Genomic DNA, 17968 nt, shown 5'->3' with positions numbered 1-17968 from the left:
TAGCACTGCGAAGTCCTGCAAAGGAAGTCAAAGGCTGGCATGTGCTTTGCTGCTGATGTCTGTCTTTATGGAATATTAAGGCAAGCGCCGAAGGCTTCAGCTTCCTGAAGCTTCAGCTTCCTGCGCCTCCAGGCATCAGGAATTCTTAGGAGAAAATTCCTAATGTGTGGTGGTTCAATAAAAGTGTTGCTAACGTTTTTGGTGTTTTGTGTAAACATGGCATATGCAAACTGGCTGTTAGAAACATGCGCAATCAAGTAGTTCGGATTTGCACGTGATCTGTTCACAATTGAATCTCCTGGATCAGCGCTTCACAGCAAAGAGCCACAGAATGAACCTGGGAAATAAATTTTGAGGGACAGTGATTCCAAATCTGAGGTCTCTTGGTGACAAGAGGGTGCATCCTCTTCCCCAAGTGGTTCACAGTTACTTCTCAATTTCATCCTGCTTTGTGCTTCACCAGATAGTATTACAAGTAGGAGAATTCTTATTAAAAAAAGCTGTAGCAGAGGAGGGCTAGAATCCTGTTCCCCAAAAAGCTGATACTGCAAACTATGAAGTTTGCATGAAGTTACCAGGTAAGATACATCTATTAAGGTAAAATGTTTCTCTAATTCTGTATACTATACTGAAGCAAAGGAAGGGGAGCATTAGAATATGCCAGTAATATGACAAGTTAACTCTCCAAAAATTTCCTGATTTAAAAATAATGAAACTACTGTGGCAGCAACTTGTATATGCGCTGTTGTTTTGCAAGAGTCATTGTCACTTTAGTGACTTAAACTCCTTTCAAGGAAGAAGCTCCTCAGCACAGTCATATGTGCTGGCAGGATTTAAAATACCTTAATAATTTGGGGATTTTTTTACATAGTGTGCAATCTTAGCCATGTCCTGCTAGGTGGTCTTTTACAAGCCAGTCCAGTACATCATCTACTTCTCCTGAGTCACAGGAAAATTATTTTCTTTTCCTCTTCTTTAGTAGGAAGGAAGGTTGTGCATGCATTTCTCTTCTTTGTTTAACATCAGTATTTTGGAGACTGCAGGTAGATGCCACTTTGTAGACGTGTGTGAGAGATGTTCTGTGTTGCCCCAAACGTTTGTTTGGCTGCAAGTCCAGAAGATGTCAGCTTTTAAAACATTTAAATTACCCTCAGAGCCTGTAATCCTGGCTTCCTCTACTGGGTATTGAATGGATTGTGAAATGTCTTCAGAGGGAGCGAAGCAGACTTGAGTGAATGCTTTGCAAAGTCTGACTCCATATGGATCGTTTTTTATAATGTACATAAATAGTACATTAGCTCTTTCAAATCACTTTCTAAATGAACTGAACCAGCCTCAAAGGAAAATACATCACAGTCATGCTCTGTGTGTTAGAGCCCTCTTAGAGAGTCTGCTTGAATTCAAAGTTCAGTAACATCCCACATGCAAGATTCTTCTGGCAAATGTATGTGGAAATTAAGATCTTTTTTAGAGAGGTTATTTAGTTTTGCTGAGCCTTTGCTAAGGTGTTTATAGGTAGTTCCTTAGATTTGGAAGAGAAAATCTTCTAGATGTTTTGTGAGACTGCTCAAGGAGGTGAGTTGACTCCTTGAAAGCAAACCCTACGATGATTAGTGGCCCATTAGAAGAAAGTTAATGGCATTGCAAATGAGATTTACGTGAGAATTAAACTGCTGTAGTGTATCCAACAAAGATGCTGAAGCCAGTCTCTCTCTCTGATGGTTATTAGGAGATTTTATGAACTGATCTTTTCGAACAGTTAGTTTCATAGAAGCATAGAATGGTTTGTGTTGGAAGGGACCTTAAAGATCATCTCATTCCACCCCCCTGCCATGGGCAGGGACATTTTCCAGCAGACCAGGTCACTCAAAGCCCCGTCCAACCTGGCCCTGAACCCTTTCAGGGATGGGGCATCCCCAGCTGCTCTGGGCAGCCTGTTCCGGGGCCTCACCGCCCTCGTGGGGAAGAATTTCTTCCTTATATCTCATCTAAATCCCCCCTCTTTCTGTTTAAAGCCATTACCCCTTGTTCTGTCACTACATGCCATTGTAAAAAGTCCCTCTCCAGTTTTCTTGTAGGTCTCTTTTAGGTACTGGAAAAGCTGCTGCAAGGTCTCCCTGGCACCTTCTCTTCTCCAGGCTGAACAACTGCAACTCAGCCTGTCCTCACAGCAGAGATGCTCCAGCCCTCTCATCATCTTTGTGGCCGCCCCTGGATTCGGTGCAACAGGTCCATGTCCCTCTTGTGTTGGGGGCCCCCGAGCTGGACACAGCACTGCAGGTGGGGTCTCACCAGAGCGGAGTAGAGGGGGAGAATCCCCTCCCTTGATCTGCTGCTCACGCTGCCTTGGATGCAGCCCAGGATGGTGGTTTTTGCCTGACTTCCTCTTGGTTGGGATGCATTGCTCCTGAGCTTGGAGGAGGTGATCCTTGAACAATAACCAGCTCTCTTGTGCCCCTCGTCACCCCAGGGTTTTTACCCCATGGTAGTCTACCAAGCAGATCCTGAAGAGCCCGAAGTCTGCTCTCCCAAGGTCCGGGGTAGGGTGCTTGCTGTGCACCCTCCTCACTGCCCTAAGGATCTTGAACTCCACCATGTCATGGTCACTACAGCTACACATTCCTTGAGCTTCACGTTCCACACCAGCCTTGTTGGTGAGAACTAGATGCAGCAGAGTACCTCTCCTCGTTGGCTTCTCTTATCACTTGGAGAAGGAAGTTATCATCAATGCATGATGATAACACATCAATGATGATAACTCCTTCTTCAGGGGATAAAAATTCTCCAGTAATCTGGATACTTGGAGTAATAAAGGAAGAGTCTTCCCAAGAAGATGGAAGGTAGGCTGAAAATAGGGGTAGAATCAAAGTTGCATGTTGCCTGTGGCAGACGGGGCCAGATTTCTGTGGTGAAAGGGGCAGGATCTGCGGCAAGCTGGAAATTCCCCAGCAGCTGAGCAAAGCTTTGAAATGCTTGGTGTTGAGTGAGGTATGGAAATGAATAACCGGTGGTACTTGTAGAGGCCAACTGTGGCACTGCACTTAGTTCCATGCTGCCACTATGTATTTAATTCTCAGTGCGCTGCTTAATTTCTTATTGAAAACAGAACTCTTTGTAGAAGCTGTTACAGGGAAGTTCCCCAGAGCGTGGGTGCAGGTGGGGCTTTTTTTGGCACTGAGGTAGGTGTTAATTGTGGTTTATGATTGAGGGAGAAACATACTTAGCTGAGTGTTTCTGCCAAGATGAGCAAAGAAGAAAAATAGTTAATATTGACCTTTTTCATTTTAACCAAGATCAGTGTGAGCAGCAGAGGCTTGGAAAGCCTCTCAGAAGGGCGCTCGAATTTCGTAGCGGCAGGGAAGGAGTGAGAGATGCTGGTGGTGGCCACGCTCTGCTGAATCACTTCTTGTGGTCTCTGCTGTGGTAGAATGGAAGCCAGACTTAGGCTCTTATCTTAAGGTTTGTCTTGTGGGGGGAAAAAACTCAGCACGTCATGGGGGCTAGGCGGCCTTTTCTGGCACAGAAACGCTGTAGGCAAATGTGTGTCTTACAGTATTTGCCATTCCTGTGACATCTCTGGAAAACAAACGGAGTGTCAGACTGACTGCTCGCTGCCTGGGGCTGCCAGAATAACCACCCTACTTTGTTTCATACAAGTTGCCTTTCATTGTGCACCTGAAGTAACTTAGTGGGACAGCAAGTTAGTATGGGGGTGGACGGGATAACCTTGTTTGTCACTGTAGTGTGTATTGTATGTTTTTAATGGCGTAAAACTTTGCTGCTGTCAGGCACACACACTCAAAGGATATTTATCTCCACAGAGTGCTTTTTTCTTGTAAATGTCTGTTCCACTCCATAGTCCTGCCAATTTGACCTATGCTTTAGCTTTGTTTAGTGGGTATTATCTGGTAGGATTGGGATTTGGTTTTGATTTGGCTTTTTTCCTTTGCAACATCACGTTGGGATCTAAAATGAAGCTGCTTTAAAACTGAACACTAGGGTATGGTATGTATATATCTTTTTGCCGATGTTGTAAGAGTGGCAATCATATAAAATGAATTTTTGGGTCCTCTGAATGTGCCTCAGACATAACTAAGTGCCATCCTGAGAAAAAAGTCCTCCAGGGCTTTGTGGAAATGCTGGCTCAAGACACATCTTTGCTCTCTGTCAATGCAGGAGTGACAAGTATGATGTTGATTTTTCCTAAGGTGGACACTGGCTTAACAGGACCAAAATCCACACTTTCAGTCCATTTTTTTGAGATCAGTAGAAGCCAATAATGACTAGAAGGTGTTCAGAAGTATTTGAACTGGGTTCATTAGAGCTACTGATTCTGTCGCCCAGTCTAAACAGCTCTCCGGGCCCAAAATGAATGTGGTTAAAATCCCACGGGAGGGTCCCATAGATCCTAAATCTACAGGCAAGGTGGGCAGCACTTTGTGAAGAGAGACAATTCATCCTGCCCCGTGTTGATTTTTGTGGTGCTAGCATGTGGTGGAAGCAGGAGGAACCAGTTAATTTTAGCTTGATTAGCAACACAGAAGGGAAACAAGATGAGTGCATTGTAAATGGCAATGGGATGAGGTCAATGAGGGTAGTTTATTTCCATGCAGCTAAGTGGGTGTTCTCAGCAATTTTTCGTTTTTGTTGTTTGTTTTTAAGAGAACCAAGAATGTTAATGCATTTAGTCCTTGAAGTCCTTCTGTGGTCAGAATTCTGGATACTTTAATGTTGTTGCATGGTGGTTGTTTCAAATTAACACCAGGTGCTTGTATTCTGTTCCTTAGCAGTTCCTTGTTCCTCTGCTCCCTGTTACCTGGTTCAGCAGCAAGTAGCGAGTGATTCTTGGTACGGGACTCTCAGATTTTTTCCTACTCACCTTTATTTATATTCTGGAGCACGTTCAAAACTGTTTATGATTAAACATTGCACAAACAGCCAGATTAAGATCTATTGACATAAAGGAGGCTGGGAGGAGGGAGCGGCTGGTCATCTGTGTCTCCATCCAGCTGTTGTTATTGGAGTTGTACACGTGTCTGTGCGATGGCTGTGGGGTGTCGGGCAGGCTGCTGGTCAAAAACACGGCGGCAAGGGACTGATACCTGTCAGCACAGTGGTTTTGTTCCTTTGTACAGTACGTTAAAACTCAAACAAGGGAGTGTATGTAGGTGATGCACTCCTTTCTCTTGACCTCGGGGCTCAGAAAGCCTTCCATGGTGTTATATGGAAGGCAAGGAGGTTCAAAATGGAAGATTGGAAGGCGAGCACTATTTAGGAAAATAAATTCAGATGCAAATACAGAAATATCAGAAAGCGAGTAAGTTCATTTAAAAAAAAAAAGCGAAACAAAACCAAACCAAAAAAACCCCACAAACAAAGACAAAAACCAACACCACATACCACGTCTTTTCTGAAGCTAAGCCAATTTGGTTCGTGGCCCCTCTTAGCTACATAAAACCAGAAGTGTTAAATAGCTATTTAGCTTTTGAAGGAGATAGCAGGTAGGATGCAAGTAGCATGTTGGATTTTGTTTATTTTAAAATCACAGATACTTATGATTTTTCAGGCTTTGGAAGAAAAAATTTCAATACAATGCTGGCAATATACTGAAAAAATTAACAGATTGATCATCCTAACATTTTGCAGTTATAAGACTTGATGATAAAAGTGAGAGACACAAATGTTGCACATAATTTGCATTTTCTCTGAAGATAAAATATTTGTTGGCTGGTGAAGAAATGGTTAAGATAGGATCTAGACATCTACAGGCTAGCATACCTGATTAGAGCAGCAGTGATACACAGGCTGTTGAGTGTTACATAGTCTCTTAACTATCGTTATTTTTATGTATACAACCACACACACAACAAAATAACATAATAGGCTTGCTGTGTGTTGCAGATGATATCAGTCATCTGCAGTGCTGATAGCGAAATGTTCTGGTGCTGCCAGCCAACCTCATTTAAATAAAAGCATCGCCTGCTCTCTGTGCCAGCCCACTTCTTTGGTGGCAAACTTTCATATCAAGTTTTTGATGTCAGGCCGCTCATTCTGGCACATAGAACACGTCCCTATTCTCAAGATTCAAACAGCAGCCTTATGGTTAATTTTAGACTTTAAAGACAGCTTACTAAGTGTTCTCCACAGGTAGCTGTTGACATCCCTGGGAATGCAACTGCAAACTTTTTCTCTACTGTCGTTATACTGAGAGGCAGGATAAATTAGACAGACTTTAACTGACTGGCAGAGTGATGTTAGAGTAAGATGTGGCTTATGACACGCAGAAAAAAGTTTACTGTGTCTTAACTGTTTGCTCAGAGGCATGAAGTTGTGTACAGTGAGGACCGCGCAAGGGAACTGAGCAGCTTCTGTAACGGTGCAGAAGCCAGAATTCACCCTTGGGGGACTTTATTAAAAAAAAATCAGGCAAAGAAAACCCCCAACCAATATTGATTAAAATATAGATGTCACTGATGCTGCAGATGAATTTATATTGATGTAAAATTCCATCTGATTTTTGTGGGGTAGGTAAGACCTTCCAGGCTTAGATGTTTTGCGTGTTGACAGACTCAAGTTGGATCTTGTGATGCCTCAGACTGGCTGGACTCCATGGATCTGCCCCACGTGCTGCCGAATTGCTTGTTTTTAGAGGAACAGGAGCGCTCCGGAGGGGAAGGGGAATTTGTCTTCTGATGGTGAGCCCTGTGCCCAGCACTCCTGGGTTGGAGTGAATGGCATATTTTGAAGCTGACTCCAGTGTTTTGAAATGTGAAACTGAAGTGAGGTACAACTATAGCACCACCTCTTTGTTTCTCTGTGTCTGGTGGATGGGCACCAAGTGACTCCCATGTCATCTCAGCATACGTATTTAACAAGGTGGGCTTTCTGGTTGGCTTTCACAGGGTCCCCGACCCAAGTACTGAAAATCTGCCTTAATGGTATTTGTTATAAAAGCCAGTTAATGATAGTCTTTTGATTATACCAAGGCTTGGTTTCTGAGATCATCTTATATATCTGTCTGGAAAGAACTGTCAGGATTATTCTGGATTAATTTTAACAGAAGCATTTATAGTTGTTTGGGGTTTTTTTTAATGTTTTAAATATATAAGTGAATTCATCCCTAGTCAGGTGTGGATTGACTGGTGTTGCACTTACTTTTTAAGTAGCTAATGATGATGATGGTATTTCAAGAATATCCTTCACCTTTTTTTGCAGGCATTAAAGTGAAGAGACACTGCTAGCTGGCTTACAGTGCTCTCTGCTGCAAAAGTTCCAGAAAGGTCCATTTTGAAACTGCACACTCCTGGCCCTTTGCGCTCTGGTAGCTTTCTGTAGGAGACTAGAGCAGCTTCTGGTAGGTTTTTCTGGTATTGAACTGAGCAGGATTACTCAAAGACCCATCCTGCAAAGCTGAGGGTAGTAGAATCTGGAAAAAAACATCCATAAAGTGAATTTCCCAGGCAGGGTGGTGACTCCAGAGGAAACCTCCTGCCATTCCTGCTGTCTCTTCATTAGCTGATCGAAACACCCATCACAGTGGTTTTGGTGATATTCTTTCCTGCTCCTCTATGAGATGTTAATTTGACACTGCGTGAATTTATCCCCTGACCTTGTTGTGGTATTTCATTACTGAAAAAAATGGCAACTACAATATCTTATGTGTGTTTTTCCCTTTCCTGCACTGTTTTGCTCCTCAAAGGGGAGAATCTGTAAGTGAAGCTGCGCTTGATGTCTCAAATAATTTTTGAAGAGTAAAATCAGAACATTATTAAAGACACGTAAAAATAAAAATACAGCTCTTGATTCTTCACTACTAATTCTCCAGTGTGATACAGCCTCGAATGTTCTCACTTGAATGAAAAAATTAACTGCCACTGTTTGTGTTCTTGGTGTTGCCGTCACAGAGCAAACTGATAAATCGAGCAAGTAAAAGGCTTGCAAGATAAGAAATTGTAGGGAAGATGTGTAGAATAAAATGACTGAAGTTTTACAGCCTGGTATCATAGTGCAATCTCTCCAGAAGGTTTTGCTTTCAACATCCAGTTGTTGAAGCCTCAAGAAAAAGAAAAATGCTCATCTTCTCCTGTGCACTTTTAAAAAGATATACACGAACCAAACCAGCATTTTGATGTTCTTTGGCTTGGGCTTCAGGTATCTCTTTTTAGCCTTCCTGATGAGCCCAGGGGGTGTTTATACTCTTCCCCCTCCACCACCTGCTTGGCTCCGTTTCACTCACTGCCGTTTCCCAGGATGGGCAGTGGGCTCAGCGAGGTGGGATGTCTGCAGAGACTGCAGGGACAGAGGAAATAAAAATAAAAACAAATGTCTGCCTGTGTGTGCATGGTGCTGGCAGGCAGAGGAATCCCAGAGTTTGCCCAAACTTTCCTGTGAACGCTGCTGTCTTCAAAGGACTTCGCAAAAAATACCTGTTAGAAAATCTGCCAGCATGTGGAAGCGTTTCTCAGTGTGTTTGAACCTTGATGAAATGGCATAAAGGGAAGCCCTGTGCAACTGAGCTCGATAGAAACATTCATTACAGCTAATTTACTTGGTACTTTTAAGAGACATAGCTATTCATAATTTGTGGGTTTGCCTGATGCTGCTGGTAGTATTTGTTTTAAATAGATACACTTGCCTGCACATGCTCTTTGCCCATCTGAAATCTCGTCTGGCCGTGTTGGAAATCTTGTTTTAAATATAGTAGTATGCAGTGTTCGTCCAATCCCAATGTAACCTGTGGTGCCTTTGCTGTGTGCAGTTTCAGCTAAGCAGTAGCAAGGAGCATAAGGAAAAGGTCTTGTCTCTGACAAAGAGAAATGGCAATTTTAATTTTTTTCTGAAGAATTGTCCTTGTTCAGCCGTCTCGCTGCACTTGCCTTTCTCAAGGACAATCAGTTAATAAACTCTGGGAGGAAGAAGGTACTAAAAAGCACTTGTTTTGCGGTGTGTAGAGCCTGCGTAGCCCACCTGAGATGACCACAATCCCACTCCTGCTCCTGCAGATGCGACCTGCCGGTTGCCATGGGAGAATTGCCATGGGTACGGGGCCGGGGAAGCACTTGTTGGGATGCAGAAAACCTTTTCGTTCTTTGGTCCTCTTGCACACAGCTGAGTGACTTTGGATTTGAAATAATTAGACTGAATAAAAAAGAAAAGGTGACTTCTCTGTTTCAGGAACTTTTGAAAATTTCCAGCCTTAGAGCATCAGCCTGGTGGCTGATGTGATTTACCTGAGAAAAAGCAGAGCTTTTCTCAAAATGAATGAATGGCATTTCGTTTTCTGAAAGGAGAAGGCAGCGTTTGGATCATGTGATGCTTAAATGTGAGTCTGTGGTTACATACTCTGGTGGGGTTTTTTAATGATCTGTCATAAGTCTGCACCATTTCTGCTGGTACCTGCTCCTTCCTTCCTTCCCTTGATACTTGTCCCCTCCATCACCTCTGTGGGGGCGGTGGGGCTTGTGTTGCCATGTGGAAGGCAAGAAAAGGAACTGATTTGCCTGAGAACTTAATCCAATTTAAAAAAAAAAAAGGTATTATTATTTCAGCTACCTGGTTTGCCTTGCTGTGCAGTTGTTTGGATTGGTACTATTGGTGTGAGGGTGACATTGAAAGGAAATGGCTGAGGGGAGGGGATGGTGTTGGGGTGTGGGAAATGCAGAGAAACAGAGTTGGATTGTGTTAAAATAAATCTGCATGAGATTGAGTGGCATCATTGATATCTCTTTGGGGAGAAGATTCTTTTTGAAAGCAGAAGAAATCAGTGGGCCATCCAACGCAACCCACAGAATTTTACCTGGTTGTCCAGTTACTCATCCCAGCGAGTCCAGGGTGATGATGAAAAGAGAAGGATTTCCAGCTAACTCGGATGTATTCAGGGGAGGGACAGAAAATCCTCCGGTAATCTGGAGTAGCTAGCCAATACTAATTCCACCGGATTGGGTGTGAGGGATTCTCAATTACTCCGGTGTGAGATTGTCTTTACTAAAACCAGGTTTACAATTTTTCTAGTACAGGAACAATATGTGAGACATGGTTAATGCCAGGGACCCCAGTACACTGAAGCTGAGCTACTTGTGCATCTGGTGTAACAGGGCAATGGAAATAGTTGCTGCTACTTTTTCTAGAAAATGTTCCCAACACAAGAAAATTAAAATTCATGAAGAGCAGTAAGACTACTCTGTCTTTAATTCAACTAATTATTTAAAACCTGAGCTCACTCACAGATGCACTCAGACAATTTTAGCTCAGTCTCAGCTGATATATGTATGATACATGAGTATAGATCTGTATATCTGCAATGTTAAGCATGACAGTGTATATTAAATGAAGTGAGCATGTACAAAGCATGCAAGGCAAGTGGCTTGTGAGGTTAGAAACCAGTCCTCCTGATCCAAGCTCATGTTGTGGCTTACAGAATAATTATGACCAAACATTTCAATGGGTTGCTCTGTCTTTTCAGCAGTGATGGAGATCGCCATCCTCCTTTATTTGCAGATAATCTCTGTAGGTTCTAAATCTCGTTTTCCTTCAGTTGTGTTAAAAACACGCACAGTGACTTTTATAGCTTTTCCTCTAATGAAACAATAGTGGATGACACCAGAGGTGTTTTTGCAGGGAGCTCTGCAGTTTATTTCCATCTCCTGTTGCTGTCTGCCAATGCTTGTCTTGCTTGTCTTCAGCTTGAGTTGATTGATTCTAGGAAGAAAAAAACGTGGATTCTGGGCTGCACCATTTACTTGCAGACCCTTTGCTTTTCTCTCGAATGCAACAAATGACTTAACCAACCATCATGTTACAGATATTTCTCTGATGTGTGTTTGATAAAGGACTTCATGGGTAGGCCTTCAGTAGGATTTCTGTGTTAAGTCTGGTCAGATCAGCACAGCGATCAAAGGGAAACAGCAAATGCTGAAAACTCATTAAGGCACCGGCAACCTCCAAAACTAACCAAGCGCTCTTAAAAACCTGGCAGTTATGTTGCCTGTGTCCTCTACCCTAAAGAGACATGTAAAGAAAAGAATTACAATGCCTTTTAAATTGCCATGGTGATAGGTACATGCTTGTTTTGTAATGTGTGTTCAGACTTAAGAGAATAAAATGTGTTTGTCTTCTTTCCTCCAGAACTCTTTTCTTGGTCTCAGCGCAATTAACTTTTTCATTTGGAATGCAGATAGCACTAGCCAAGTGGATGATATAACTGGTTTCTTATTGGTATTGCTTACAAAGTGTTATTTAGAGAAAAAAATTCTAAGGCGGGGAGTGGAACAGGAAATGTTGGATGATTTTATTATAAAGGAGGGGTGAATAGTACCTAATCTCCTGTGACAGCTCAGGCGGCTTTCAGAGCTTGTTATATGGTTTTACAACATTCATTCAAACTAATAATCATTTTAATTCACTTGTGATTGAAAGGTGGTTTTGTTACTCATGTTTTTGCCCACCTTGCTGCTTCAGACAGCTGTACCTCCAGGAAAATAATAATTTTGAGCACAGTACTTCTGACGATTATTCCCATTGGGGAGTAAGGCTTGTGAAGCTGGAGAAAATCGATTTGGTTATTTAGTTACTGAAATGGGGTGAAACCCTTCTAAATATTTTTGCAGTTGAAGTGTTTTGTTCTGTGCTGAAGTTTCCATGAGCATTGCTCTCCCTGGGCAGAGCCCAGCATCACAAAGCAACAAATCCTAGTCAATAGATGATCCCAGCTCAGCTGTTTTGCAGTGGTCACAGCAATTATCAGAGGCTTGTTTCTGAAGAAATCTGAATCTGAGGTAGTTGTTCTTGTCTCAGTTTGCTTATCTCTCCACGGGCAGACCTTCAGGGCTGAGACACATGTTTAGGTAAGGGAAGCAAATTCTTATCTCTTTGTAACCAAATTTGGGTTGATATTGGGTGCACTAGTGCCTAAACTTTCCCAGTGAGTCTTTTACGTTGTCCAAGACACCTCCTTTCAGACTGCTTCAAAGTGGTGTGGGAATGGGGAGTGGATTTATGACTTAATGGGAACTTGATTTTCATAGACGCAGGCATGTGGTTCTTCCCTTAGCTGATTACAGAAGACAAAGAAAATGAGTTACAGGAGGTAACTGGGGCACTTCTCTGTAACTTCTGCTACATATGGTACCTGCACATTGATTGTGGCCTGAAACTTTGGTATCTATCCTCCACATTGACTGGAAGGGTGAGAAGTATCCACCTTGCCCTCCAGTAACATCAGGCAAAATGCCTTGAAATAACCGGTAATGGTAACAGCCTGCCAAAGATGACTGTTGGCAAATTCTCACTTGAGCTGAGAAACCCAACACATTTTTAGAACTTTGTGCATGAGAATAATACTGTATTCTTCTGGGGCAATTATACGTAATTGACACAAAGACTTTTTTTTTTAAAAAAGTGTTTTCAGAGATGTTAGAGGGGACGGGATAACAGCTGTTGTGCTGGGTTTGGGGATATTTTCCTCTTTTATGAGGGTTATTGTGGGCATTCTTGGTCAAACTTTAGCTCGTAATGACATAGTTCTGTTTCATCATGACATGTGCTGCTGTAATTAAAGCTCTGGCTGTCCATGTTTGCTGAATCCAAGGAATTTACTGATTTCAGATATAACTGTCTCAAGAGCTGGGCTGCTGTCCCCTTGCATCATGTGGCAGAGGGAAAGATTTAGATACTGAGTCAGTGGTGTGGAAACAGTATCTGCAGGTTTAAAAAGAAAAAAGTTACAGTTGCAGCAAAGGGACACAATCGTACTTAAGTTTTCTGGATGAGACCGCAGGACTGTTGCTCTTCAGATTCAAATTGTGAAATATTATTTTTATCAACGCATTTTATGAAAAGTTCCTTACTCAGCCTGCATCTCAGCACTGTTAGTAACACCGATGCTACTGGTGCATTTGTACCCACAACATTCAGGAATAACAGGATTTCATAAATTGTGGCAAGATAAAAGTAGACAGAGACGGTACCGACTTGCCGATGACAATGCATGTGTAACAGTCTTCCAACTTAATTTTCTGGTTATTCCCTTTTGCATAATAAACTGGAGTGATGTTTATACATAACATGATATTATATATTACATTTATATATATATTACACAACATATATAAATACCATCCCAGACTTTATCTATACATTTTGGTCTATACGTATTTTTATATATATGTTTCACCTTGGCTTTTTCATGATTTGTCTTCTCCATTTTGTCACCGTGCTTTTCTACAGTATACATGTGAAAACATAAATCCTGCACGGTTTCCTGTCTCCTTTTAAAACCTCTTTAAATAGTCTTGTCTTGCTCTTATGCAGCAGATCTTAGAAGCCATTTGTTGTTGAACAATACTCAAGGTGCTCTAACAAAGGAATTGGTGACTGTAATAGCTTCCATAGAACCTGGTACTATGTTTTCTGTAAATGCATCTCTGTTTCCTTTACATCTGTGAGTAAAAGGTGCCTTGAGAAGGGGGAGAATATGTCTGTTTTACTCCATACCCTGCATGATTCTATGAAGTTTTGTTGTTGGTTCTTTTCCCCTCACCATTTTCTCTGAAGTCTGCTTTAGGGGTGACTGTTTATGTAAAGTCTAGTGTTTCCTAGCACTTTATTTTCAAACCTTGCATAGATGAAATGCTTGTGGTCACTGTCACTGGTTCACCACATGCCAGATGCCGAATAGCATGGGTGCTGTGTTGTCCGTGCGAGACGCTCATCCAGGAAACTTTTGGAAAATCTGTCTTTTTTTTAAAAACAAATAAAATTCTAGCAACGTCTTTTATAGTGCTGTAACCACGTGTGGCATGTGCACTCCTCCTCCCCCTGGTTTCCAATGTATATATAGCGTGCATTCAGCACATGCTATGGAGTCTGGGAACTGAAGCATGCAGCAGGGAGCCAGCAATCCATTTTCTTTTGACTTTCTCCTGCCTGTAATCTTGTAAAGCAAGAATTATCTCTATGCAGTTTATGTAGGCTGGTCTGTGTTTGTGTTTTTTCATCTCTAACACAAACTAAAAAAGCTTTCTATTCTCACTGCCATGCAAGGCGTCCTAGGGAAATAGGAATCCTTTCCCACAAGGAATTGAAATGTCTGCAACATACTATAACTGCGTGAGTACAATATATATCGTTTATATGCCCAGGGATTGCAGGATGTACCTGTCTATAGCAGATTATCAAGTAAAACTCAAGAGTTCTGGAACTGAAGCAGGTTGCTTCCTGCCTGTAACAGGACCGAGAGATTTTGCAGACCATTAATTTATTCCCTGTAATCAGCTGGAAATTTCAGAGGTGCTTAAGAGTTGCCTCTTGGGCATCCTTGGAAATACCAGTTAACTTTGTTATGCTTTTTATGTTGAGCCTAATCTATGCTTTCAGATTGATCTTTTTCTTGTGATGGAAATATTAAGGAGTAGTAGTAATTGCATCTTTGATAGGAATCATGCAACATGGATCAAATAGTATAACTCAGTTTAAATAACTTAAAATATATACAGTGATCTTAAAGAATGCATGCCCAGTTCTGCTTGGGCTGTCTGCTTTGCCCCGCTTATCTTCTGTAGAAGTATAATTCTCACAGGCTTAAACCCTACACTAAATGTGCCTCACTCCTAAATAGGGCTACCCGACATAATTTGAGTTTATTCTCTTTTGATCAGAAATAGGTTAATTAAGGGAACAGTTAGAAAAGCTCATTAAAACTGCATTCTGGTTCCGTGTAACGAAAAGTGAGCTTTCTGCGACAAGGCGATGCAGAAATAATACTTTTCTGATTTCTCATTGACACAGTTCCCCAGTATTAGTGCACATACGCTGATTTGAAGCAGCATCTTGGGCTGTGCTGTTATCCCCGTTCACATGACTGTGGCAGTTGTGATAGAGACTGGACCGATCATGTTAATCCCAGGCACCTTCTCACCCCTGAGGGAGGGGAGGAGTTCGGCAGGAATTTACACTGTATTTTGCATTGCATTTCCATTCCTTGGGTCCCAGGTTTTTATAGCAGTAAAAGCATAAATTTGGATAAATTCCGCCCCCCATCTTGGCTTTGCAGGCGGTGTCAGGAGTGGAAACCGGCACCAACTGGGCTGCAGAAGCCTTCAAAAGCTCTGAGCACCCCTTGCATATATCCACACTCTGATTTTTCCGGGATTGATTCCTTACAAAATGGCCACGTACGTGCTAGTTAGCATAATGTGTGAAAGCTAGTTGTATGTCCTAGGTTCTGCTTCAGTGCCTTGGGAAGCCTGCCTTTCTAAAAACAAAATCGCAGCCACCAACAAATGGTTTGCTTGTGCAGCCAGCCCAGCTCAGCCTCTCTTGTTTCTCTTCCCTCGTTCCAGTCTGAGATTGCGGGTGAGTCATGTGGCTGTACCGGAGAGCTTTGGGGAGGCTCTCAAGGAAAAGCAATGTTAGACGGGCCTCTCCAGCACACGTTTATTGTGTTAGTTTAGCCTTCGTATTTCAGGCTGACTCATGATTTTGGAGAAGTAACAGATTTTGTTAAGATTGGTCCGTGCTCGCAGACTAATGGAACTGCCTCGCGGTGGTTTAGGTGCAGGTATCAACTTATCTAATGTTGTTACGGCGTTGGCAAGTATACTAGAGTTGAGGAGTTAGTTGCTCCATCACCTGGAAGCAGTAATGTGTAGGAGATGTGGATCTCGCTTTACTGGGTCCTTCTGAAAAGGAAGATTTAAGTGGCAGTGGGATATTGCTCCTCACTGATACGAAGTGGGGATCTTCTGTCCTCACAGTGCGGCAAACCTGCCTCAGGGCTCTGCGGCCGGGCCTGTTGAGATCAGCAGCAGGTTGGGATTGCGCTGAACACACTGTTAAACAAGGACTGATTTGTCCTTGGCTCGTATGTTAAAAAATGCTGAGCACCTGGCATTACAGCAGAGAATTCCATCGCTCTGTGAAAGGAAGCTCAGCGCTTCCCTGGTAAGGGCTTGAGAAATGAAGAAGCTTTGCTCATACTGGTATCAAGCCTTAGTCCATGTGATGCTCATTGCAAATTTATGTATTCTCTGTTTCGGTTTTGTTTTTGGTTTTTTCTATAAGTAAATCCATGTAGCAGTGCAAAAGCTTGAAATGCAGAGTAGTGGTTCCCCAGCCTTGTTTCAGGTTCATCTCAGTGAGCTGTGTGCGTGCCGCTGGCCGACACTGCAACGCACAGACACTCTGTTCTGAATTGTGGGTTTGTATCGAGTCTGCTGGGAACCATGTTTGGAAGGGTTAGATAAACACAACGAGGCTGCATTGCCAGCGATGATGTTCTTATTTAATGCGTGCAGGTGGCAGGACCTCTGAAGTGAATTAAATGCAATGCAAGCTCCTGTACGTAGCAGAGCCCTTGTGAGTCCAGGCTGCTGGATGCTGAGCCAGCTCAGCTCAGAGGTGAGGTGGGAAATGGCCATGAGCCTCCCATGCCTGCATGGTAATTTTGTACTCCTCAAGGCATGTTTCTGGACATTACCTTACAGCAGAACTAGCTTGTGCAGAAGAACTAAGAGCAGGAGAGGATGTTTTTAGAGCTGTAATAGGGTGATTTTTCTGCCTTTCTATCAATAGCAGCATTAAGATAAGGTGGTCACAAGTATGGATTTACTTGCTTGCCACCTTATTCTGTTACCTGGCAGGATTCAATAATGCATTGGTTAAAAGAATTACGTTTAGCCTACACCAGCGCTTACAGTGCTAGAACAACATTGCCCGAGTCCCTTCCTTTCCCTCTATAGGCAAGATGCTAGAAGCCAGCACAATTACTGTGTTCTGTTGGCCTCTCCCACGGTGAAACCTGGTTTTTATTTCCTGCTTCTTTAACCTTAGTATCACTGAAATGATACCTGGAAACCTTGTATTGATTGCACATTATTGTCTAATTAGAGCACAATGAGAAGAAATGCAGAATGCTCACTCATTCAGCCCTGTGCCTGTTGTAGACACTATAAATCAGAAAGCTTTCTGTTCAAATATGGAAAAAGCCAGTGCTTATTTCCTTTTGAATTTCCCAGCATCTCCTGAAGGCTACACTTGTAGATGTGTGATAAATTTTTTTCCCCTAAGTAACAATTGGAAAGAAGTGTTACTTGGAGGAGAAATGGGGCCCTACAGGCTTGCGGGGCCCTGTTCTAACCGTGTTAGCAATAACCCACACTGTCTAAAGGGAGGCGCTTTTGAATGAATGTATTTTAATCTGAAACCTGCTGGATGATCCTTTAGCATCATGTGCAGAGATATGAGTGGGTAGCAGTTACACTATATGTAGAGGCCACAGTGCTGACTGGTCTTAACTGGAGGCAGTTTTTTGCTGTATCTGGACTTTATCACTCTTTTGCTCAAGTTGCTGGTGGTTGATACTTTCTAGTAACTCGTATCTTCCCGCGTTATGTGCAAGGAGCTAATAAAAGATAAATCCTAGTCCTTGATAAAGCAGGAGCTGTAGAGTTTGTCATTATAGTTCTGCATCTTGCTTAGTTATTGGTTAAATACAAGGCCTTGGGGAAATCACCTAACTTACCCAAACCTTCAGCTTCCATCTAATCACTAGGTAATACATGATGATATGCTATGATACATACACAGAGATTTACAAATGATCAGTAATTCTGCCAAAGACTCTGGGTCGAAAGATGCTATAGAGAATGGTGGACTTTTATGCTATGAATGATTCATTAACTGTTTACAAAAACACTTAACTATGTTTAGTATCATGTCTGAAAGTGACTTTTCTTTCCCTTACAGATGTACTTTCCGATTCCCTAGCACGGTTATAAAGATCCAGTTCACATCTTTATACCATAAAGAGGAAGCAAAAGAGGAAGCCTCATCACCTCCCCTTCGGCCACTTTACCCTCAAATATCGCCTCTGAAGATCCACATCCCGGAGCCGGATCTCCGGAGTGTGGTCAGTCCCCTCCCGTCTCCCACCGGCACTATCAGGTAAGATTTTAACTATCCCAAGTGTGCC

General features: G+C 42.5%; 1 protein-coding gene across 2 annotated transcripts in view; it reads left to right on the top strand.

Moving 5' to 3' along the window:
- Positions 1-17968, top strand: part of FOXK1 (forkhead box K1) — a 57208-nt gene that overhangs the window by 9308 nt on the left and 29932 nt on the right. For both annotated transcript variants that reach the window (XM_065644831.1, XM_065644830.1), the window contains exon 2: positions 17743-17940. In XM_065644831.1, the coding sequence (XP_065500903.1) occupies positions 17743-17940 (198 nt within the window). The remainder of the gene's footprint in view (positions 1-17742; positions 17941-17968) is intronic.

This window comes from Caloenas nicobarica, chromosome 14 (assembly GCF_036013445.1).
Source record: "Caloenas nicobarica isolate bCalNic1 chromosome 14, bCalNic1.hap1, whole genome shotgun sequence".
Lineage (NCBI taxonomy): Eukaryota > Metazoa > Chordata > Aves > Columbiformes > Columbidae > Caloenas > Caloenas nicobarica.
The sequence above is the reverse complement of the archived record's forward strand: the minus strand, read 5'-3'. Positions and strand labels throughout refer to the sequence as shown.